Here is a 23,212-nt window from a genome sequence, read left to right as displayed (position 1 = left end):
TCACATACTGACTTTTCTGGGGAATTTTTGCAACAGCGGTAAACTTTCTGTTTTCAAACAGCAACATGTATACTAGCAAAATAAGCATGTCAAGGGCTATACTTGATATTTTTATTGAAATAAAAGATGCAAAACATTATTCTAAATAAAAGCAAGCAAATAATAACAAAATAAATTGACGCTCCAAGCAAAACACATATCATGTGATGAATGAAAACATAGCTCCAAGTAAGGTTACCGATAATGTTGGAGACGAAAGAGGGGATGCCTTCCGAGGCATCCCCCAAGCTTAGTTGCTTGGATCTTCCTTAGATATTAACTTGGGGTGCCTTGGGCACCCCCAAGCTTAGGGTCTTGTCACTCCTTATTCTCCTCATATCGATGTTTCGCCCAAAACTCAAAAACTTCAATCACACAAAACTTAACGAAACTTTGTGAGATAGGTTAGTATGATAAAGAGCAAACCATTTCACTTTTGGTACTGTCAAAGAAAAGATTCATAATTGTTCTCACACAAAGCCTACTGTAGCATATCATTTCCACAATTTATATTGAGCAATATAAGCCATAGAAACTAGAAGACAAGCAAACTATGCATTGAAAACAGAATGTGTCAAAAACAGAACAGTCTATAGTAATTTGTATTCAAACCATACTTCTACTACTCCAAAAATTATGAAAATTTAAGACCACATGAGCAATTTGTATATTAATCTTCTGCAAAAAATCAACTCAATAACACTCTTCTTTTAAAAATAAGAATTATTTTCCTGAGCACAAAAGTTTCTGTTTTTCAGCAAGATCAAAGCAACTATCACCCAACATGATCCCAAAGGCTTTACTTGGCACTTTATTGAAACAAAAGCTATAAAACAAGATTACTACAGTAGCCTAATCATGTGAACACACAACAACAGTAGATAAAAGTGTTGGGTTGTCTCCCAACAAGCGCTTTTATTTAATGCCTTTTAAGCTAGGCATGATGATTTTAATGATGCTCGCATAAAATATAAGAATTGAAACACAAAAGGAGCATCATGAAGCATATGGCAAGCACATTTAAGTCTAACCCACTTCCTATGGATGGACATTTTGTGATTAAACAATTTATGGGAACAAGAATTAACTAGCATAAGAAGGCAAAACAAGCAAAACTTCAAGACTTTCAACACATAGAGGGGAAACTTGATATTATTGCAATTACTACAAGTATAAGTTCCTCCCTCATAATAATTTTTTGTAGCATCATGAATGAATTTAACAATATAACTATCACATAAAGCATTCTTTTCATGATACACAAGCATAAATTTTTTATTACCCTCCACATAAACAAACTTGTTCTCATCAATAGTGGTGGGAGCAAACTCAACAAAATAACTATCATGAGATTGAAAATTAAAATCATGATGACAAGTTTCATAGTTATCATTATTCTTTGTAGCATACATGTCATCACCATCATCATGAATAGCAACTTTGTTCTCATAATCAATTGCAACCTCTTCCAAAATAGTGGATTCATCATCAAATAAAGTCATGACATCTCCGAATCCACTTTCATCAATATAATCATCATAAATAGGAGGTGTGCAATCATCATAATATATTTTCTCGTCAAAGATTGGAGGACTAAAAATATCATATTCATCAAATATAGCATCCTCAAGTTTATGGCTTTGCATATCATTAGCATCATGGATATTCAAAGAATTCATACCAACAACATTGCAATGATGCTCATCATTTATACCAACCATTCTATTGAATTCCTCTTCTATCAATTGAGCATAATTTTCATTTCCATCATTTTCACGAAATACATTATAAAGATGAATAATATGATGCAACCTCAATTCCATTTTTTTGTAGTTTTCTTTTTATAAACCAAACTAGTGGTAAAACAAGAAACTAGAAGATTCAATTGCAAGATCTAAAGATATACCTTCATGCATTCACCTCCCCGGCAACGGCGCCAGAAAAGAGCTTGATGTCTACTATGCAACTTTATTCTTGTAGACACGTGTTGGGCCTCCAAGCGCAGAGTTTTGTAGGATAGTAGCAATTTTTCCTCAAGTGGATGACCTAAGGTTTATCAACCCGTGAGAGGTGTAGGATGAAGATGGTCTCTCTCAAACGCCCCTGCAACCAAATACAAGAAATCTCTTGTGTCCCAAACACACCCAATGCAATGACAAATTGTATAGGTGCACTAGTTCGGCGAAGAGATGGTGATAAAAGTGTAATATGGATAGTAGAAATGTATTTTTATAACCTGAATAAATAAAAACAACAAGGTAGCAAATAGTAAACGGGCACAAAAATGGTGTTGCAACGCTTAAAAACAAGGCCTAGGGTCCGTACTTTCGCTAGTGCAATCTCTCAACAGTGCTAACATAGTTGGATCATATGATTATCCCTCAAAGTGTAACAAATAATCACTCCCGAGTTCCTATTAGAGGAGAACAAAAGATAGGTATTGTTTGTAGGGTACAAAGCCACCTCAAAGTTATTCTTTCCGATCGATCTATTCAAAAGTTCATACTAAAATAACACAAAGCTATTGTTTCCGTTCGATCTATCCTAGAGTTCGTACTAGAATAACACCAAAGTATATTCATATTCATAATACTCAATCCACACAAAGAACTACAAAGAGTGCCCCAAGATTTCTACCAGAGAATCAACCCCTATGCATAGATTACCCCAATGTCACAGCGGGAATCCGCAAGTTGAGTGCCAAAACATATATCAAGTGAATCAATACGATACCCCATTGTCACCACGAGTATTTAATTGCAAGACATATATCAAGTGTTCTCAAATCCATAAAAGTATTCAATCCGATGACAACGAGATCTTAAAGGGAAAAACTCAATTCATCTCAACAAGATAGAGAGGGAAAAACACCATATGATCCGACTATATTAACAAAGTCCGCGATACATCAAGATCGTGGCATCTCGAGAACACGAGAGAGAGAGAGAGAGAGAGATTAAACACATAGCTACTGGTACAAACCCTCAGCCCCGAGGGTGGACTACTGCCTCCTCATTGTGGTGGCCGCCGGGATGATGAAGATGGCCACCGGAGATGATTCCCCCCTCCAGCAGGGTGCCGGAACGGGTCTAGATTGGTTTTCGGTGGCTACGGAGCCCTGCGGCGGCGGAACATCTGATCTAGGTTAACCCCGAGGGGTTTCGGAATATTTGGGAATTTATAGTGCAAAGAAGGGATACAGGAGCCACCGAGGTGGGCACAACCCACCTGGGCGCGCTAGGGGGCCCTGGCGCGCCCTGGTGGGTTGTGCCCCCCTCGGGGCACCCCCAAGGTGCTGCTCTAGCCCATCAGGAGTCTTCTGGCCCATAAAAATCCACAAAAAAATTCACGATGTTTGGACTCTGTTTGATATTGATTTTATGTGATGTAAAAACAAGCAAAAAACAGCAACTGGCACTGGGCACTAGGTCAATAGGTTAGTCCCAAAAAATGATATAAAGTTGCTATAAAATGATTGTAAAACATTCAAGAATGATAATATATTAGCATGAATACTTCATAAATTATAGATACGTTGGAGACGTATCAAGATGGTGATGGAAATTAGCCCTCTCGATGAGAGGATCGATGGTGATGACGATGGCGACGATTTCCCCTCCCGGAGGAATGTTTCCCCGGTAGAACAGCTCCGTCGGAGCCCTAGATTGGTTCTGCCCAGGTTCCGCCTCGAGAAGGCGGCGCTTTGTCCCGAAAGCTTTCTTCTAATTTTTTCCAGGTCAAAACACACCATATAGCCAAAGATGGGCACCGAAGGCCTGCCAGGGGGCCCACAAGGTCGAGGGGCGCGCCCTCCACCCTTGTGGCTGGCTGGTGGCCCCGCTTTGATACTTTCTTCGCCCAATATTTTTTATATATTCCAAAAACATGCTCCGTGAAGTTTCATGACTTTTGGAGTTGTGCAGAATAGGTCTCTAATATTTGTTCCTTTTCCAGTGAGTAAAATGCATTAGTGCACCCTAAACTTGCTGGTTAGGACCAAAACGGTCCTCAAACTCTGAAACTGTACTAGTACGGTCCTAATACTTGTTCATACGGTGCTCATACGGTCCTCCAATTTGATTCACAGGTCCTGGCGTACCTGAAACATACGAGTTCGCTGTACAGAGCGTATTGGGCTGGCCATGTCAGCGTTCGTAGGGCCCACTAGTCAGTTGACTTGGTCTCCGGTGGGCAGAAATCCCCAATACGCTCTCAAATCCCTAACCCTCGCACACTCCCGCGGCGCCCAAATCCCTCCATCCGCCGCCGTACTCGCGTAGCCGGCGCCACACTGCCGCCCAAAATACCTCCTTTCGCCGAACTCCCGCACCCATGGGTGGCGCGAGCGTGACCGTGAGCTCGGTCTCAGGCGAGGGCGGCAGCCTCGTATCGTCTCTCCCGTCGGGCGTAGTCGTCGCTGCCCCGCCCGTCGTCAGCCGTGCTTCCGACCGAAGACCGGCCACGTTCTCCTTCCGCGGCCGGCTTCCCTGGATGAGCTCGTTGGTGCTCGCGACGGCTGTCGGCGATGGTAGTTCAGCGGTGACGCTCAGCGCTTTTGGCGGCCATGGAGAAGAAGTGCACTGTCCTGCCGCAGAGGTGGGCATGGAGGTGACCTGTCGCTATACTTCCCGTCGTCAGACAAGTGCAACACGACCCATTAGTTCACCACAATGCTGGGTAGTGTGGATGGCAATGACGGCTCAGGTGATGCTCTTTGAGGAGTGCATCAAGTGTGTGTCCTGTTTCTGTGTCCAGTGCATGAAGATCATGTACTTGTGTGTGTCAAGTTGCTATGGCTTTTGTAAACCAATTGTTGTATGTATGGAGCAACTTGTGATTTTAGTTTATGAGTGAAATGAAATGAACTTATTTGAACTAGATTTTTGTGAAATTTTAGCATGAAAATGAACAATACTTGCTAAATGTAAATGGCGAAACAAAATCAACGATGTTGACTGCATTTTGGTTTATAGAACTGGAATAGAATAACAGTACAGACCGCTACTGGCACAATGCACTGTTTAAAATATAAAGCATTTGCTGAATGAGAATAAAAAGTGTTGAAGCTCAGAAACAAGAGATTCACACAAATTAAAGCACACATAAACATGATTTTTGCAGCTGAAAAAACTGGGTAATTAAGTTCCACAGTATAAATAACACATGGTCTGCAATAGTAGTTTCCTAATCAGAAGACACCTCTTACACTTCATGATCAACACAATGATCATAAACAAAACATTGCCATTACAAGTTTTGCACCTGATCATAAGCAGAAACACAAAAAGAGATGAAGATCATTCCAAACTTCACATCCCTTTACCTAAATTCGTCGAACATGTTAACCTTTCTAGGTTTCTTAAAACATGTCATGTTCTGATTGGTAGGTGCAGTTTTTTTCTTTGTCTTGTTTCCTTGAACAACGCAAGGATTAAATCTTGCCTCCTCGATCCTTGAACTAGTTCCTGCAGCTCTTTCTTTCATTTGTTCCTCCAACACGACTTGCTTCCTTACTTGATCTGCCATTTGGTCATCCATGGCTTTCTTGTTTGTTTCTTCAGCTCTCCTCTTTCTCAGCTCCCATTCTTCATTCCTTGTTGTGTCTTGTTGATTGTTCTGCTGCTCCCAAGCATTTTGCCTTGCAGCCTCCTCAGCCTCCTTAAATTTTCTCCAACTCTCCTGCCTCTCAAACTCCTCTGCTTGATGTATCAGAAAAGCTGCCTCCTCCTGCTGGTATTTTGTATTTGCAATCATTTTCTTCTCCTCTGCAATCCTTCTCTTCTCCTCGGCCTTCTTTTGTTTTTCTATCTCTGCATTTCTTTTTCTCTCATCCATCATTTGCCTTTTCTTCTCTGCCATTTCAAGTTTCTCCTCTTGGGCTTTTTTCTTTTTTTCCTCAGTAGCTCTTCTCTTCTCTTCTGCAGCAAGTCTCTTTTCCTCTAGTATAGTTTTTTTCTTTTCCTCGGCTGCTTGTTTCTTAGCTTCCAGCTCTTCCTTTCTCTTTTGAGCTGCAAGCTTAATTTTGTCCTCTTCTTCTTTCAACTTTGCCATTGCTGCTTCAAACTTTGCTAGGTCTGCAACTTCTCTTTTCTCAGCTGCGGCTCTCAGCTTTGCCAATGCTAGAACCTCTCTTTTCCTGTGAACATTGCCCTCCTTTGTTGCAGTAGTAGGGATAACTGGTGGCTGAGACATGATGTGCTCCTCTATGAAAACAGAATTTGGTAATGGACCTTGATGGACTGCTTCCCTCTGGCTTGCTTCCCTCTGGCTTGCTTCTCTCTGAAATATAACTCAATTTTGAGGATCATACATGAAACATTTGTACATGAACTTGCTATGTGTAATGAAAATAAATTACTATAAGTACCTCCTGTGTTAAAATATTAATTATCTCAGGCTGATACAAATGTACTGGCTCTTGAATTAAACCTTCTGTCCGCTGATTCTGTTCCTACAAACAGTAAAAGCATGGCAATTTTTACATGTTGAAACATATAATTAGTAACATAATGAAGATCATGAAGCTAGATATAGGGCCTCACCTGAGTGACAACTGCTTCTTCCTCATCCGAGGAGGAGGAAACATCAGGCTCTGCCCTCACTCTGACCCTTTCAGATTTTTTCTTTGGTTTTAACCCTAATTTGAAGTCCATACAACCACCAATGTTATGGCCAGCAACTCCACAATAGCTGCAATGGATTATTGCCCCTGCCCTTGTAATTTTTACTCCTTTTTTCCCTTGTTTCTCTTTTGGCTGTTTTCTCCTGTTCTTCCTCCTCCTTCCTTTCTGCTTTACCAATGGTGGTGGTGCGATAGTTCTGCCATTCATTTTGCTCCACTCACTAATATCTCGGCATGGCATAATAATGTTTTCATATGCCTTGCGATATGTTGCAATAGAATAACATGACTTAACATAATCCTCTGGATTGATTTTGTCATATCTAAGAGCAGCTACTCCATGGCTGCATGGAATGCCAGACAAATCCCATCTCCTACAGCTGCACTTCCTCAACTGGTAATCGACCCCGTAGTCTACACCTCTATCATTGACGTTAAAGATTCCCAATCCAGCTGGTGAAGCATAGCAAGTTCTAGCAAATTCCACATTCTTGTCCAATTTTTTCCTTATCTTTGGACATATAGTACCAGGCCACTTCAAGGCCTCTTGCAGCTTGCTATGATTTCTTCCCATTAGTTGTCCTTTAATCCTCTGGCACATGCTGATTATAGGCATTTCTCTTGCATCCAATATATACTTGTTGAACACCTCACAGTTATTGTTCAACAAGACATCACACTTTGGGAATTCATTTTGAAATGCCCTAACCCATGTTGGAGGGTCCAACTCCTCTAGCCAATCATGTGCCTCTTTGTTTAGAACTAACATCTCATTCATGTTATGTCTAAATTTCCCTTCGGTACTACTTCTAGCACATTTCCAGAGTTGGTTTTTGAGGGCCTCACCTTTAAAATTTTTGTTGAAATTCTGCCAAAGATGCCTGACACAAAATCTATGTGGGGAACCACTAAACAGTTCTTTCACTGCCTTTATTAGACCCTGACATAAGTAAATTCATAAAGCAAGTGTTAATAATATTTAAATGCAGCCCATGTACAATATGAAAATGTTCAAAATTAGGTAAGACACACTCACTTTTTGCTTGTCGGACATGATAGTCCAAAGATCATTGTTCACAATACCAAGATCTTTCTTTAAAGTTGTCAAGAACCACCTCCAAGCCTTTGTATCTTCTCTCTGAACCACTGCATGTGCAATAGGAATTATGCAATCGTTGGGATCCATTCCTACTGCACTAAGTAGGATGCCTCCATATTGTGTCTTCAAATGACAACCATCGAGGAAAAGAACAGGCCTACAAGCTGATAGGAAACCCCTCTTACAAGCATCAAAGGAAAAGTAGCATTTCTCAAACTGGCCATCTTCAACAAGGTCTAAATAAAATGTACTTCCTGGATTGGATCTCCTCAGCTCATTTGCATAGTCCCACAACTTGTTGTATTGTGCTATTTCATCTCCATATATAATATTGAAAGCTAGTCCTCTGGCCCTCCCTAGCTTCCCTCTTTTAATTGTCATGTTGGAATCTTCCTGCACAAGTGCTGCCAATCCCTTGAGGGTCATCCTCTCATTAGCTCTTATTTTCTCCACATACTTGTTAGCAATGTACTTGGCAGTAAATGCCCTCACTTGCCACTTCTTGCTACAATGATGCACACTGTTGAAGGTTTTCACCATAACTGAATTTGTCCTTTTGTCCAATGAGGCATAAAGATACCATGGACATCCATCCTCACACTTAGCTCCAATCCTACTTTTATCATTCTTGGGAATGTGATGCTCACTCTCTCTTTCACACTATACTCCCTGATTGCTCTTCTTAGCAAATCAACTGATGAGAATAGCTGACCCACATGGAACTTTGGATCATGCATATCTTCTGCCGTAAAAGATTTGAAATTGAACTTCATCTCATCCTCGTCTGACTCCGGGGCTTCTAATTTCTCATCTTCAGAGTTACAATCCTCAACCACTTGCTTCCCTTTCCTATCACTAACAGAATGTAGTTGCTCCTGCACCAAGTCCTCATCACCATCCTCCAAATCGTAATCACTGTCCACAATCTCGGGAACATAATCACTATCTTCACTATCATCATCACCGTCACATCCTTCTTCATTGACATCACCTTGCTTTGCTCTTGGCCTCAACCTAACAACTTCCTCATTGCTTGCAAATTCATTGGCCTCACATATAGTGTTGACGTCAACATAACTGCCATCCACTGTGCTCTGCTCTTCACTACTAACATCACCCATGATTTTCTTCTTAGGACTGATAACAGGAGGTAAAAATGTCGGTGGAGTGCCAACCACGACATCCCACGCTGATCCTCGTCCACCATTGTAGTTGTTTCCATGATCCAGAAAAATCATCAAGTATCGGTGCCCTCCTTTTACCATTCTCACAATGTCAATACAAACTTCTTCTTCCTTCGATAATAGCCTTGCACCATCTTCATTCAATTGAGAGCCAGGTAGCAACCAGTACATGGAAACCCTACCAGCCGTCTCATACCCAATATGCTCTACCAAATCTTCAAACATCTTCATGCATACACACCCAGTTTCACAAAAATCATAACAAGTCTTTTTCCCATTCAGATAGGCTCTATTTCTTCCACTGCCATGGAAAAATCCTCCATGAACGAACTCCAAAGTGAAAAAGTCACTGTCTTCCGCTGCAAAAAGAGCAAAATTGAACTAATTGAGACATTCAGTTTGAGATAAACCCTACAAATATGTAAACCCTAGCCTAATGTACGTCAAATGCCACCAAATCAATGCATAAATCATGGGGGATCGCTAAACAACTGCCTAATCTAGTGGAAAACACTTTTCAGGGGCAAATTTTCACAGCTATGTGGGAAATTTGACACTCACCGTACGAGGGCGCCGCCCCTTTCTCATGGCGTTGTACAGGGCCGACCATCGCTGCCGTGCACCGCCGCCTGCAGTTACTGCAGTGCGGCCCTTCGTTCCTCCACCGTCCCCGCTGCTCGCATGGACCGGCAGAGGTGCCGATCAACCGTCCCTTCCACCGCGTGTTCGCGTCCCTGCTCCTGACTCGAAACAGGGGAAGAAGAGAACGAGTCTCGTACAGATGAGGGCAGATGGGAAATTCTGTACGACTAGTGGGGCCGAACACAAAGTTTACTTCCCCACGTTGACGTGGCCAGCCTCTGTACAGCGAACTCGTATGTTTCAGGTACGCCAGGACCTGTGAATCAAATTGAAGGACCGTATGAGCACTGTATGAACAAGTATTAGGACCGTACTAGTACAGTTTCAGAGTTTGAGGACCGTTTTGGTCCTAACCAGCAAGTTTAGGGTGCACTAATGCATTTTACTCCTTTTCCAGTCCAGAATTTCAGCTGTTGACGTTCTCCCTCTTCATGTAAACCTTATAAAATAAGAGAGAATATGCATAAGTATTGTGATATAATGTGTAATAACAGCCCATAATGCAATAAATATCGATATAAAAGCATGATGCAAAATGGACATATCATTCCTACACATGTTCGTGCATGATATTTTGTTGTTGCGTAGCACATTCCCCTTCACATCGGTTAAGGTCATCGGCCACCTCATTTGTCTCCCTCAGCCCAGATCCGACCCTATGATCTCTTGGCCGTCGGCGAGGAATGACCCTCTCGCTGGTTTGGCTGTGAGCCATGGGGCTGCGGTCGGTGTGAGATGCAATGACCTCCCCTGCGTAAACCGGGCCAAGCGAAGTCACCGACGTGGGTCGGTCTTCAGATCTAGTCGTGGTCGGGTGGTTGATCAATGGGGGATGGGGGGAGTCACTTCCCGTCCCCTTTCTGACAACCGGTGTCCTATCTTCGATAATCAGTGGCTGGCGGTATCTTCCAATAGTTGTGAACATTGAGGGCTGGGGGTAATGCAGTGGCTCGGGCTCTTGGATACCGGGGAGGTAGACATAGAAGGTGGGCTGCACTATTACCTCTCCGACGAGCTACATGGCAGTGGTGTTGGATGCTCCCCTTGACTATGTGGATGATGAGGGAAGCGGTGGTGGTGAGGTTTGCCGTTTGTGGTGATTGTGCCTAGGTCTAGATTAGGTGTCCCGGATCCCGTCATGGTGGGCCTTCCCTTGTGGCGGGGGCTCAATGACCAGATTTCTCGGCAAGGCAAGTGGGATGTACCGAGCAAAAGCTCAACACTTTGGTGCATGCGTCAGCAACGCCTGCAGGTGCCGCGTCCCTCCTGGGGGCACCGTCGTGGTCCTCCCCTCCCCTTCCTGCCAGTTCACCCCTCGCGAGCGAGATGTGGGAGCACCCAGGTCCTAATAGCGCAGTGATGGTGTTGTTCTGGGAAAGCTTGGATCTTTTTTTCGAGAGTACGCCTAGACGTGCCATAGCTTTATAAAAGGCAGAAATGAAATTACAAGAAGCTACCACACGTTGCGAACAACGAGCGTAGCACACACCACACCACACACGGCCAAGATTACAAGCGGACAACACCGCAAAGCAAGCTACAACACAGAAGAGCCTATCTTCAGCTGACACACACTGCGTGTCGACCGACGCCGGACACCTCCGAAGACCACCACTTTCCATAAAACATCGCTTGTCGACGCACCATCCACTCTGAGCGCCTAAGAGGAAGTGGCAAGTGGAAGGCGGGACTTGCTCCAATCTAAGAGAAGCACCTACTTGAAAACACCAGCGATAAGCGTACATAGCGCCGCAAAGAATCAACAGAGGACAGCGACGAACACCGGAGGAGAGCAATAAGGACCTGACCATGTCTCCACACACAAAGCTCCCAACAGAGATACGACGTCGAGGACGCCGCCAATGTGCCGATCCAACATCGAATCGAGGCTTTTGCCCGGAGACAGCCACCAACTCCAAGTGAGCGAGGGGCATGGCGCACACACCTCGGCGACGCCTTCAAGAAGGAAATGACACCCACAGGTGCCATCGCCGCCGGCCCGGCATAAGCCAAGCAGGATTTTCATCCGCGCAAACGCACATCACCACGCCTCCTGGAAATGGGCTACACCGTCCAATTTGCCTCGCACCGCCGCCACCGCAACTCTAAGTCGAAGTAGCCGCAAAGCTGAGGACCGACGACCGGCTGCATGACCAAGAAGAACCCGGCCACCGCACCAACTCCCAGCCTGAACAAGAGACTACAGCCATCCCCACCTCCGGCAGGGTCCATGACCGTCCGCAACTGCCTACACCCACTCCAAAGGCTGGCCTTGCGACGGACGGACCCGCTCCTCCGCGAAGAACCAAGCCGCGCCACCGAGAGAGCCCCGCCAATCACCACACCGCGCAGAGGAGGCCGGCCACTCGCTGCTCGCCAAGACTCCATCTTGGCCGAGCCATTGCAGCGCCGCCACCACCAGCCTGGCCGTGGGTTTGCTACGCTGCCTCCAGATGACGCCGCCACTGCCCAAGCACACCACCACACTACTGCCAGCTCTGTCCAAGCCCGCTGCCCTGCCAGACTCCATGTCGCGCATCCGCTGCCATCCTCCTCCACCAGCAGCCGCAGATCTGGCCAAGACGAGTCCCGCCACGAGAGAAACGTCGCGCCGCCACCGGCACGCGCGCTCCGCCACGACGACGCGCCTCCACCGGCCAGCGGCTGCGCTGCCCCACGCCACCGCCTCCAGCAGCGCCATCCGACACGCCGGCCTCCGGGATCCGCCGTCTTGAGCGAAGAAGAGGCCCCCCGCGGCCCCCGCTCCAGCCAAGGGCGAAGGAGATCCCGCCGCCACTGGCACCGCACGGGCTTTGCCCGGCGGCGCCCGCCGGCGGCGGCGGGGGGAGAGGGAGCGGGTGGGGGTAGGTTCTGGCGGCTAGGTTTGGGTTGCCCGCGGGGGAGCGACGCGGGGCAGGGGGTAAGGCTTGGATCTTGACCCGATGCTTCTTTGGCACCATCGCTTGGTGGTTTTGTTTGTCCCCTATCCTCGACACGGGTCCTCGTCGTAAGCTTTCTCGTCAAAACTACACCCACATGGTTCCCACTCCACGGTCCAGAGCAAGAGGGCAGTGGGCTCTCTTCGGCGGTAGTTCGGTGGGGGCCTCTGTCATGAAACCCCATGCTTTTCTGTACGTGACGCAAGTTTGCTTTGGATCAGCTTCTTCGAAGCCTCTGGTTGTGGTTCCGCCACTCCTATGCTTTCGCTTCAGGCTGCAAGTGGGACTGTAGGTGGGAGTCCCACCACAATCCACCTAGTCCCAATACGGTTTGGTGTTAAAGAAGTGAGCACCCCACCAAAACTAACATAAATTATGTGGGACTAAGTGGGATCCCACTTAACAAATGCATTTGCAACTAAAAACATGGACTAAGAAGGAAAGAACCTGCTGTATTATCACAAATTGCCAGTTACAGACTACAAATTTTCTCTTCATGAATCAGTACATCTCTAATAGAAACAGAAGGGGGAAAAGTTAATTTTAGTAAATCTTGACTCTGAACTTGGAAGGAAAGCAAACATCTGAATACACGAGCAATCCATCAGCATCTGAGTCTTGACTCTTAACAGAAAGAGAAACATGAATCGAGCCTGAATGAATCAGATGGACTACCTGCAGCCGATGACCTAGGGGTCGCGTCCGACCGGGGTAGAAGATGCGAGGCAGTGGAGGCCGAAAGGACCTGAGTGCGAGGCGAAAGAGGATGGGATGTGGCGACGGCATCCATCAGCAGCGGCGCTCGGAGTACCTCTGCTACGCTGCGGCGCCTCCCGAGTTGGAGAGAAGGGACCGGTGATTCTTGATGGGGACGGCGGAGCAAGGCAAAGAGGAAGAACGTCTGAGTCAGAGGAGGGGCAAGGTGTGAGGTGGTGGTGCGAGGAGTAGCCAAGAAGGTGCGGCGGCGAAGTGGAGCACCGCCGCCGCCTGGAATTTGTGCACTCGTGCGGCTTGCTCTATCCACTCTCGGCTGGGCACTCAAGGCTCAAGTTTTTTTTTTGAGACAAACTCAAGGCTCAAGTAAATAGTGGGTTATGGTGGGGTCCCAATGGGCTAATAGGGCTAGCCCACTTAATATTTTTCAAATCCAATGAGAGTCCACTAATGCTACTTAAGTGGGATGGGATAATTAGTCCCACTTAGTCCCACCTCCACCTGCAGCTTGAGTTCCGCTCATCGGTCTGTAAACTGGCATGTACGTATGTCTTGTACATTGTTGGTGCTTTAGCTTTGTTCTGTAGTTTTCTTTGATCCGCTTTGCAAGAGGTCTTTTTCTTTTTGAAACAACGCTTTGCAAGATGCTACCAGAGCTTTGCTCGCGGGGCCTGCTGGTCCACAAAACACTGGAAGTGCGCTGCGTCCTCCCCAGGAAACATCAGAATCCGACATGCATTGCCCAACCGCATGCTGATGGAAAATTCACGGGTAAAACAACCAATTGAGATTTCACAGCTTGAGGGGACGCATGCCGGCATGCGTGCTGTCGCTCACTCTTACGTCAGCGGAGTTAGGTCTCGCTGGGTTTGGCCAACGTCGACGAACTGGTCTTGCAAGTTGCCCTCTTCTTTTTGTCTTAAAACTACTGATCTACTGATATACACTTTGTTACTCTCGTTGAATTTACCACAGTAGACTGGTTCATCGCTGTAGGAGCAAGCCGCATGCATGGTTCGCCAAAAATGAACCCATCTCGTAACCGGCATCTCGCCGTCCTCTTCTTTAAATGGATGATACGCATGCTATGCGTATTCGCCAAGAAAAAATGCATCAATCTTGAGCTGGGACTTCGTTATGACGCTGATGGGCAGTACGTTAGCGCAGATCCAGTCAAACTAAACTCCATGACAACTTGGCCAGTTGCATTTTCAGTTTTTAGGTGAGATGCAAGTTGCATTTCTTACATGATGAAAAGGCTACCTACTGATGAACAGAACGTTTTGTTTCATCCACATTGTTAATCGAGCGCCGAGGCCAAGTTAATCCAAATAGTACTAAGTTGTGTTTCTCTGCTATATAACTACGTACAGAATCATGAACAGAACTGCGTAGACAGTACATTTGTAGCAGAGAAACACAAACGCTTATTTTTTGCATGACCACTTGCAAACATTGCAAGAACCCAAGAGTACCATGGTGATCAGCTTCAGTTGCTCAGCAAGTAGAAAACTGACGGGGATCTTGGCCTTGCTGTTCATGATGACCCGAGTCTATGGCCAGTCTACTTCGGGTAATGTGCCCCACTGCATTTTTTAGTTTACTTTGGAGTGCAATTTAAGAAATCCCACTTTACTGAAGCCTTAGCGATAACATATTATTATCTACTGAGTATCTGTCACACTAGTCGTGATCTTTCCTTAGATCGTAAACTTGAAACACATAAAACTGATACATATTCTCCTTGTGCAGGGTTCATAAGCATCGATTGCGGAAACAGACGCACCAACAAGGACAGCACAACAGGAATACAATACCATTCTGATCATCGATTTGTCGATGGTGGATTGAGCCACAAGATTTCAACAGAGTTCATGGATGATGCCGCGAATGAGCAACAAAAAACCTTGAGGAGCTTCCCTCAGGGCTCAAGGAATTGCTACACGCTGCTATCCGCCACTGGTAAGAAGTTTTTGGTGAGGGCTATGTTTACTTATGGCAACTATGATGGGTTGAACAGTACTATGAGCGGATCGGTTTTTCGGTTTGGGCTGCATATCGGTGTCAATGTCTGGGAGGCGGTGAACTTGACCAATTGGGATCCATCAAGCACAATATGGAAGGAGGTGCTCACCGTTGCTCCGGGCAACAACCTGTTGGTCTGCCTGATAAACTTCGGTACAGGGACACCGTTCATGTCTTCGTTGGAGCTGAGGCCACTGCAAGATGTGATGTACCCTTTTGTGAATTCTTCGGTGTCAATCAGCTATTTTAGACGGATCAGATTTGGTCAAGCCACTGAATTTATCACAAGGTGAGAGAAGACTGGCATCAACAATAATAATAATGTTGGATTTGATCTTTTTTTAACTTGATCTTAATTATGCCTGACAATGTCTTATTTATTTATTTATTTGAGCGGTACAACGGTTTAAATTTGGTCTTTGTGTTTCCTGAATCCTTGCAATCGCTTCTACTAATAAAAAACTAATGTCTTTATGTGGGAAGCAGATATCCATTGGACCCGTACGACCGGTTCTGGGAGGGCTGGTCTTTCTCCTACAACACCTACCCCTGGATGACCCTAAACACTAGCAGTCCAGTGAGGAGGCTACCCGGCGACAACACCTTCCAGGTACCAGAGGGCATCCTCCAGCAGGCCAGCACCCTAGACACAAACTACTCCTTCTTCGAGATCAATGTGGCAGTGGGTCCCAACCTGGACCCAACGAACCTGCAGCTTCTCCCGATCTTCCACTTTGCCGAGGTCGTTGACAACAATCCAAATAGGTCGTTCAACATCTACAGCGGCGACGAAATGTTGTTCCCAGACTTCTCACCTTCGCGATCCCAGGTGGACAGCATGCACCAGAATGGGCGCTTCTTGCATAACCCCGCAGCCTCCTTCCTCCTGAACAAGACCAACAACTCGGTGCTCCCACCGCTCATCAATGCGTTCGAGCTGTACTCTCTCGTCCGGATGGATAACCTCACCACTGACTCCAAAGACGGTAAGACACCAAGTATACATATACTATGTGTGTGCCTGTGGTAGATTCACATTATCATCATGCAGTTTATTCAGTAGGTTTAACTGCTTGAACACCTCCGGCAGTTTATTCACATTATCATCAATGCTTTTAAAAATGTTATTGACTGTCTAGACCCCTGAGATCCCCAAAACCATTTTGTCATTGTCAGGATTTTCACCAGCAAAGTAATAAATACATCAAGTTCATCAACCAACTGATTTAGTACTCCATCTTAACTGCTAAATAGGCCATCTTATACATGCCAATCCAATATTAGAGAAATGAATCAATGCAATTTATTCAGTTCTACAAAAAGATAATGCTCCCATAGGAAATACTTTCGTGACTTCTTCCTTCACAGCTTTCGTCTCTTTTAAAGTATATAAGCCCCCATACCCAACGTATACAGCCTTTTGATTCCGCTCTATCTGTTTCCATTGCCTTTCTTTTTTCTGTTGTAGTCAAATACATGAAAGAAGTCAAGAAGCACTACAGTGTGGCACGAATAAACTGGAATGGTGATCCATGCTCACCGAGAGAGTATTCCTGGGAAGGTTTGACTTGCGACTACTCTAAGAGCAACCCGAATCCGAGGATTGTCGCAGTGTAAGAACCTAACAGGGACTTGTACCATATACATTTTGGAAGCTGAACATCAAAATTCAATATTTTCAATTTTTTAAGAGCATTGTGTTATATATTTTTTTTCAAAAAGGAGGATAACCCCCGGCCTCTCACAGCCATCTTTACTATATTATTGGACAGAGTCTGACAAACAATCACTGAATTAACAGATCTGTATTTACACGATTTTTCTTTTGCAGAAATCTGTCTACCAGCGGACTGAAAGGTGGATTAACCATATTATTCATGAACATGGTATCACTGGAAACCCTGTAAGTGACCTACCACAAAATATTAATGGACTTAATGAGATTATGTTGACATCTTTGTGACCCTAAGCACAAAAAACATGTAGGGATTTGTCACACAACAATTTGACAGGAGGTATTCCAGAGTACGAAATGAAGTCAATGAAAGTTTTGTAAGTCTCTGTGTTGATTGTAATATTTGGTTCAAGATATAAATTTTAAATAATGGTTTTACTATTATTTTACAGCGATTTGTCATATAACCAGCTCGATGGACCAATCCCTCATTCTATTCTTCAAAGATATCAGGCTGGTCTGCTTGACTTAAGGTTTGCATGCTCTATTGCACAATCCTTTTTGTTTTGACTGAATGTTGCACTTTCTTACTGCATAAAAATAATAGATACTCAAACTAAAAGAAACAGGGTTGAGCCTGATAGAAAAAAATTCAAGGGTTAGCAACAGTCTTTGCACAACAACTATGCCACACGTTACCAAACTAGAGTTTCACAAGTTGGACTTCCTCCGGCCACAGTTTGGTTGGTACTCCCTCCGTTTCTAAATACAAGTCCTTCTAGATATTTCAATACAAACTACATACGGATGTATATAGACATATTTTAGAGTGTAGATACACTCATTTTGCTCCGTATATAGTCCATATTGAAATCTCTAAAAAGACTTATATTTAGGAACGGAGGGAGTATTATACTTGTTGTGTGCCACAAGTATCTAACTTTATGCCACAGCAGCCCCACTTGGGTAACAAAGCCCCTCTGCCACCTACTGCTACTAACTCGCCGCCTCCCCATGTTAGGCTGGTACATGTTGTATTGTTGTTGCACCAGGAGCTGTTATGTCAGGCGCAGTAGCATGGATATTTTGTACCCATTGAACGTCGTATACATGACTAAGTTGTGATAACCAATTTGGGTGACATAAAGTGTGTGAAGCCACACTTTCACAGAGCTTTGCATTGATCCAAACATGCCCTCAGTTACATGTACGAGCATCTAGTAACTATAAACGCTTTATTGTCTATGGCAACCAATAGGAGAGGTATAAAAAGACCATAGTAACTGCATCTGATTTACAAACCATGAAGTTTCTTCTTTTAGAATACATAGATGAGAAAGCATGAAGTTAGTTCTTTCGGAGTGCATACATGTTTAGCACATTACCCGTGTTAGAAAACTGAGGCATCTTCTAATCATAATTCTGGAGAGCCGTCATAGCTAACATCTTATAAGTTCATATTTCCTATATGGTGTGTAATGATGCCACTAGATTAGAAGGCAATCCTATATGCTCAAAATTCAAAGATACGTATTGCTCAAATAAGAAGAAGAGCACCACACCCATCATGCTCATTGCAGTGATAGTTCCTGTGGTACTGGTGTCCCTCCTAGTAGTGATGGGCACACTCTGGAAGTTATACTGGAAAGGTAAAGCAAAGTTCTATGCTCTAAATTTCCTTTTCATGAATGCGATAGGTGGTAGACATTAGAAAGCAGCTTCAGACCTAAACTTTCAAATAAAGCACAACTTATTGACTCTGCAGGGAAGTCGGGAGACGATAAAGAGTATGCTATGTATGAAGAGGAGGAGACTCCCCTACATATTGATATCAGACGGTTCACGTATGCAGAGCTGAAGTTCATAACTAATGACTTCCAATCAATCATTGGAGAAGGAGGTTTTGGTATTGTTTATCATGGCACACTGGAAAATGGTGATGAGGTAGCTGTTAAGGTGCTTAAGGAGACATCAATATCAGAATCAACAGACTTCCTCCCTGAGGTATTGCACAAAGCCAACTAGGCTATAACATTACTTTCTCAAATAGAAACTTTTTTTTTTTGGAATTGGAAGCTTTATTACCCCCGCTCTCTGCATCATATATGCTTACAGTCTCAATTACTCCAATGTTTGTTACAAGTCATCCAAAAGTAAAACTATAGGTCTGCAAAACACCTAAAACCAATTCGACAGTCCATATTGAATAAAATGATACAACTGGCTTCAGTTCTAGGATGTTTGGTAACTATATCTATTACCACAGGTGCAAACCTTGTCCAAAGTTCATCACAAGAATCTCGTGACTTTGCAAGGATATTGCCAGAACAAGAAGTGCCTTGCACTCGTTTATGACTTCATGCCTAGAGGAAATCTTAAACAGCTTTTAAAAGGAGGTTTCTCTCTTAATTTTTTTTAATGTATTGTACTTTAACTCAGTAAAATTGAATCATTCAATCAAACCTAAACCCGCTCAGGGTTTTACTTCTCGAGAATCCAATAACTACACGAGACCCAGATGTCAATAGCTTTGATTAAGAACTTCGGAATCACCTACTTTTCAAATTTTACAAATATACCGTGCTTCACAGTATAAAAAGTAAATTTTGACAGGACCTGGTCATAAGTATAAAAAAGAAACTCTAAAATCAAACTATTCTGGCTTTGACATGGTACTGCAATCAGGAGTTTCAAAACTATTTTTTCTTGTAAAGGTGTACTTTGATTGCCTAAACCGTTATTGCTCCTGCTAGAGACAACCATAGCTGCATTCTTAGAGCTGCATATTCTTAACAAATTGGGGATACCACAAATAAATTCTTACCTACGTCATAACCATAACATGATAGTCACAAATTATGAACTTGTACACCTTCAAACGGCGGTAAGAAACAAAGAAACTAGAGAGATAAATACTCAAAGAATAATTCCAATATCTAGGTTCCCTTGTTAACTGGAATTGTATATGAAAATGCTCTGGTAAAGAGAATGAAAAGGAGTGAGGTCTCGAAGATCAAAGTGACTGTTTATGCAGGTCTTAGATCTTAACGCGCTAATTGATGCTATGGTTCTTTATCATAAAAATTGATGCTATGGTTAATCATTTGTGTGTGGAATCATCATCGATCTAGGAAATTATGAGCAAATATTGCAAAACCCAGTATTTGTGCTACAATTCACGTATCAGATGGCCCTTACATTAATTTGGTACATCTTGATTGCAGGAGATGACTATAGTTTGACCTGGGAACAGCGACTTCATATTGCCCTTGATGCTGCGCAAGGTCTGTATTTCAATTACATGTTTACCTTTTAGGTCATGTACGTATGTGTGTGTTCATAAAGTATGAGTCCTAATGAACTACAGGACTGGAGTATCTACACAAGGCATGCACCCCATCAATAGTGCACAGAGATGTCAAGACCCCAAACATCCTTCTGGACAAGAATATGGTGGGGGTAATATCTGATTTCGGGCTTTCACGGGCTTTTAACGATGCCCACACACACATATCTACTGTTGCTGCTGGCACTCTTGGCTACCTCGACCCTGAGTACCATGCAACTTTCCAACTCACTGTCAAGACAGACGTTTACAGCTTCGGCATCGTGCTCTTGGAGATCATCACCGGCCAATCCCCAGTAGTTATGGACCCTCAAGCTGTCCACCTACCAAATTGGGTGCGGCAAAAGATAGCTAACGGCAGCATTCACGATGTTGCAGACAAGAAACTGCTGGATCTGTACGATGCCACTTCCCTGCAGAGTGTAGTGGACCTGGCCATGAACTGCCTCGAAAACGCAGCCATCAACAGGCCGACCATGACCGAGGTTGCTTCAAGGCTCAAAGTGTGGTTGCCAGCTGTTTCTGGGACCCCTCGACATACGGACTCCATGGATACTGAAATTCCAAGGCAGTTCCGGCTGATGATTTCAAGAGCAAGAAACGAGGGGATATCCTTCCAGTCTGGCTATACCAATGGGATTTCACAAACGAGCCTCTTTTCTGGACGGTGAAAGGGAGACGCCTAGTGTGTTTCTTGTCGGATCCTCTTAGATAATGTTTGGTAATTTGCTTAATTGTGTTGCCATTGATCGTCCGTAAACTGGTGTTTAGTAATTGTATGACTTTCAGATTCTAATATTGCTCGTTTCTACCGGTAATAGTGCTCAAGCATGAAGCTGCTCGTGCATCAAGACCTAACCCCTTCCGTTTGAGAACTCGGTGGCCCATTAATTAGTGCCCGTACATCAGGTCCACAGCAATCCTAAGACAAAGTGGTCTGCGTACACATTGCCGCCTAAGGATTCGGCCTTTTATTCCCCATTCTCTATTGCGAGCATGTGGATTCAGATCTAAAGTACTTGTTTGTTCCACCAAATCATCCGAGCATCTGCGGAGTTTTTCGACTAACACAACACTACATGCGATGGCACACAAGTTGGAGCCTGAGGACCTGAGTAGAAATGGCACATGACATACCTTAGTCTCGCCGCTCGCGCCATGGGCAGTTCCTCGACTTGTCCGCGAGCTGCAGCGCCTGCGCCTCGAAACCCGAGCTGTACGAGAAATTGGGGGCAGCACATCACTGCGGTAGAGCAGCTCCGGTGCTGCCCGATCGATGGGCGTGCGGCGGTGCCCTGGTGTGGAGTCGAAGTGGGTGGCGACCCCCGCCGCCGTGCCCGACGGCGAAGGGGTGAGGCCTTACTGGCCTGTCTTTTTTTTTTAGCAACACTGACCTGTCAAGTTACAGCGTGGACACAACCGCGCAAGAAGCCCAGCAGGCGGCCACGGCCCACGGGCATCCGTGAGGCGGAACCCCTCGTATTTTATCTTTGCTCGCCCCAGTCGGCCCACGCCACTGCCAAGTATCGAGCGGCCGAGATCACTCCAACTCTTTGGGTTGCGATAAATAGTGCATATATAGCGCGCCACTTGTCGTAATATAAGAGTTTTTTCTAAAATTTATTTATTTAAAATGTTTTATCTTTTATACTCATGTGTTCAAATTTCGAATCGCTTTCACCGTTGGATTCCTCGCATCGAGATCTTCAAAACTAGATCACATGTTGATAGATTTGACAAACTTTTTTTCACGAAAAAAACCGGATGAAAAACCGAATAGGAAGCACGGGTTTTTTCCCTTTTCGAAAGAGGCACGTCCGTGCCTCTCGCGGAAGCAAAACCGTGACTCTCGCGGAAGAAGAAAAAAGAGAAACGTATTTTTTTTGTTTCCAAGGAGGCACGGCTGTGACTCTCGCGAAAGCACACCTGTGCCTCTCGCGGAAGCAAAACCGTGACTCTCGCGAAAGAAAAAAAAAAAGAAAACGTGTTTTTTTTTGTTTTCGAGAGGCACCGCTGTGACTCTCGCGAAAGCACAACCGTGCCTCTCGCGAAAACAAAACCGTGACTCTGGCAAGAGGAAAAAAAACAGAAAACGTGTTTTTTTTCATTTTTGAGAGGCATGGTTGTGACTCTCGCGAAAGCAAAACCATGACTCTCGTGAAAGAAAAAACGTGTTTTTTCACGCAAATTTTTTTTTAATTTTTTATCAAAAAGTTAAGGAAGATAGGTGGAAAACCAAAACATCAAAAAATAAGAAAAACCGTTTAAATAGCCAAAAACGCGTGTGAAAAAATAAAATAAAAATAAAATGCGGAGAGAGCACCCAGAACACGATACGTGAGGAATGTCTGAAAGCGCGTCAAGTGACATTGATCGTTGTGAGGCTTCCGAAGGAGCGCTCGTTAACTAGTAATTTCCCCGAGATCCGACAAGAGCAAACGGTCGTGCGCTTCGCCTCGCCATATCTGATGGTGGATCTGTTGACCTGTAGGTGATCGTTTTTTTTTGCGAAAAGTAGGTGTTTATTAAAATCTCAAGCTCTGTCACGCTTGTCTTACGTCTTCTTTTCATGTGCAACCATTTTGTTCATCTTTTAAACAGAAAATGGGCAATCATAGTCCCATGATTCGTTTGCCAAATTTTTCTATTTTTCTTAAAACAACAAGCAGTGGCAGAGCCAGAATTCGAGTATAGGAGGGCCGAGTACGTATATTGATCGAATCTTGTTGATAATTACTAGTTACTTCTACTAAAATTGTTGATCGTTGGGGGGGGGGGGGGGGGGGGAGGCCCCTGCAGGGGCCTGCAGGGGCCTCCCCCCCCCCCCTCGGCTCCGCCCCTGACAACAAGCCTCCTCATTGATTTTCATTAAAGAAACCGCAACAAACGTATCATCCTAGTTGAGTTGGTTATCACGAGCGTATCAT

At 44.5% G+C, this 23,212-nt stretch overlaps 2 protein-coding genes across 3 annotated transcripts; one reads left to right on the top strand and one right to left on the bottom strand.

The window, feature by feature from the left end:
- Window positions 1–4,200: 4,200 nt before the first annotated feature.
- On the bottom strand, window positions 4,201–21,722 carry LOC125545094 (uncharacterized). 2 transcript variants are annotated; one of them, XM_048708958.2, is made up of 7 exons: window positions 21,423–21,716; window positions 9,941–10,025; window positions 9,506–9,842; window positions 7,698–9,303; window positions 6,582–7,601; window positions 6,407–6,490; window positions 4,201–6,318 (listed from the first exon to the last, which is right to left on the bottom strand). In XM_048708958.2, the coding sequence occupies exons 4-7, from the start codon at window positions 8,298–8,300 to the stop codon at window positions 5,359–5,361; spliced, it is 2,667 nt and encodes an 888-aa protein (XP_048564915.1). In that variant the 5' UTR covers window positions 8,301–9,303; window positions 9,506–9,842; window positions 9,941–10,025; window positions 21,423–21,716; the 3' UTR covers window positions 4,201–5,358. The 2 variants fall into 2 exon arrangements, with proteins under 2 accessions (XP_048564915.1, XP_048564916.1); XM_048708959.2 differs by lacking the exons at window positions 9,506–9,842; window positions 9,941–10,025 and having other exon boundaries at window positions 21,423–21,722.
- On the top strand, window positions 15,099–20,956 carry LOC125545097 (putative leucine-rich repeat receptor-like protein kinase At2g28990). Its single transcript, XM_048708961.2, has 11 exons — window positions 15,099–15,553; window positions 15,751–16,250; window positions 16,733–16,877; window positions 17,096–17,167; window positions 17,251–17,316; window positions 17,392–17,472; window positions 18,431–18,588; window positions 18,705–18,943; window positions 19,206–19,335; window positions 20,164–20,223; window positions 20,307–20,956. The coding sequence occupies exons 1-11, from the start codon at window positions 15,114–15,116 to the stop codon at window positions 20,954–20,956; spliced, it is 2,541 nt and encodes an 846-aa protein (XP_048564918.2). The 5' UTR covers window positions 15,099–15,113.
- Window positions 21,723–23,212: the final 1,490 nt, after the last annotated feature.

The sequence above is a fragment of the Triticum urartu genome, chromosome 3A (assembly GCF_056163025.1).
Source record: "Triticum urartu cultivar PI428250 chromosome 3A, HENAU_Tu73, whole genome shotgun sequence".
Classification (NCBI taxonomy): Eukaryota; Viridiplantae; Streptophyta; class Magnoliopsida; order Poales; family Poaceae; genus Triticum; species Triticum urartu.
This window is presented reverse-complemented; position numbering and strand designations above follow the sequence as displayed.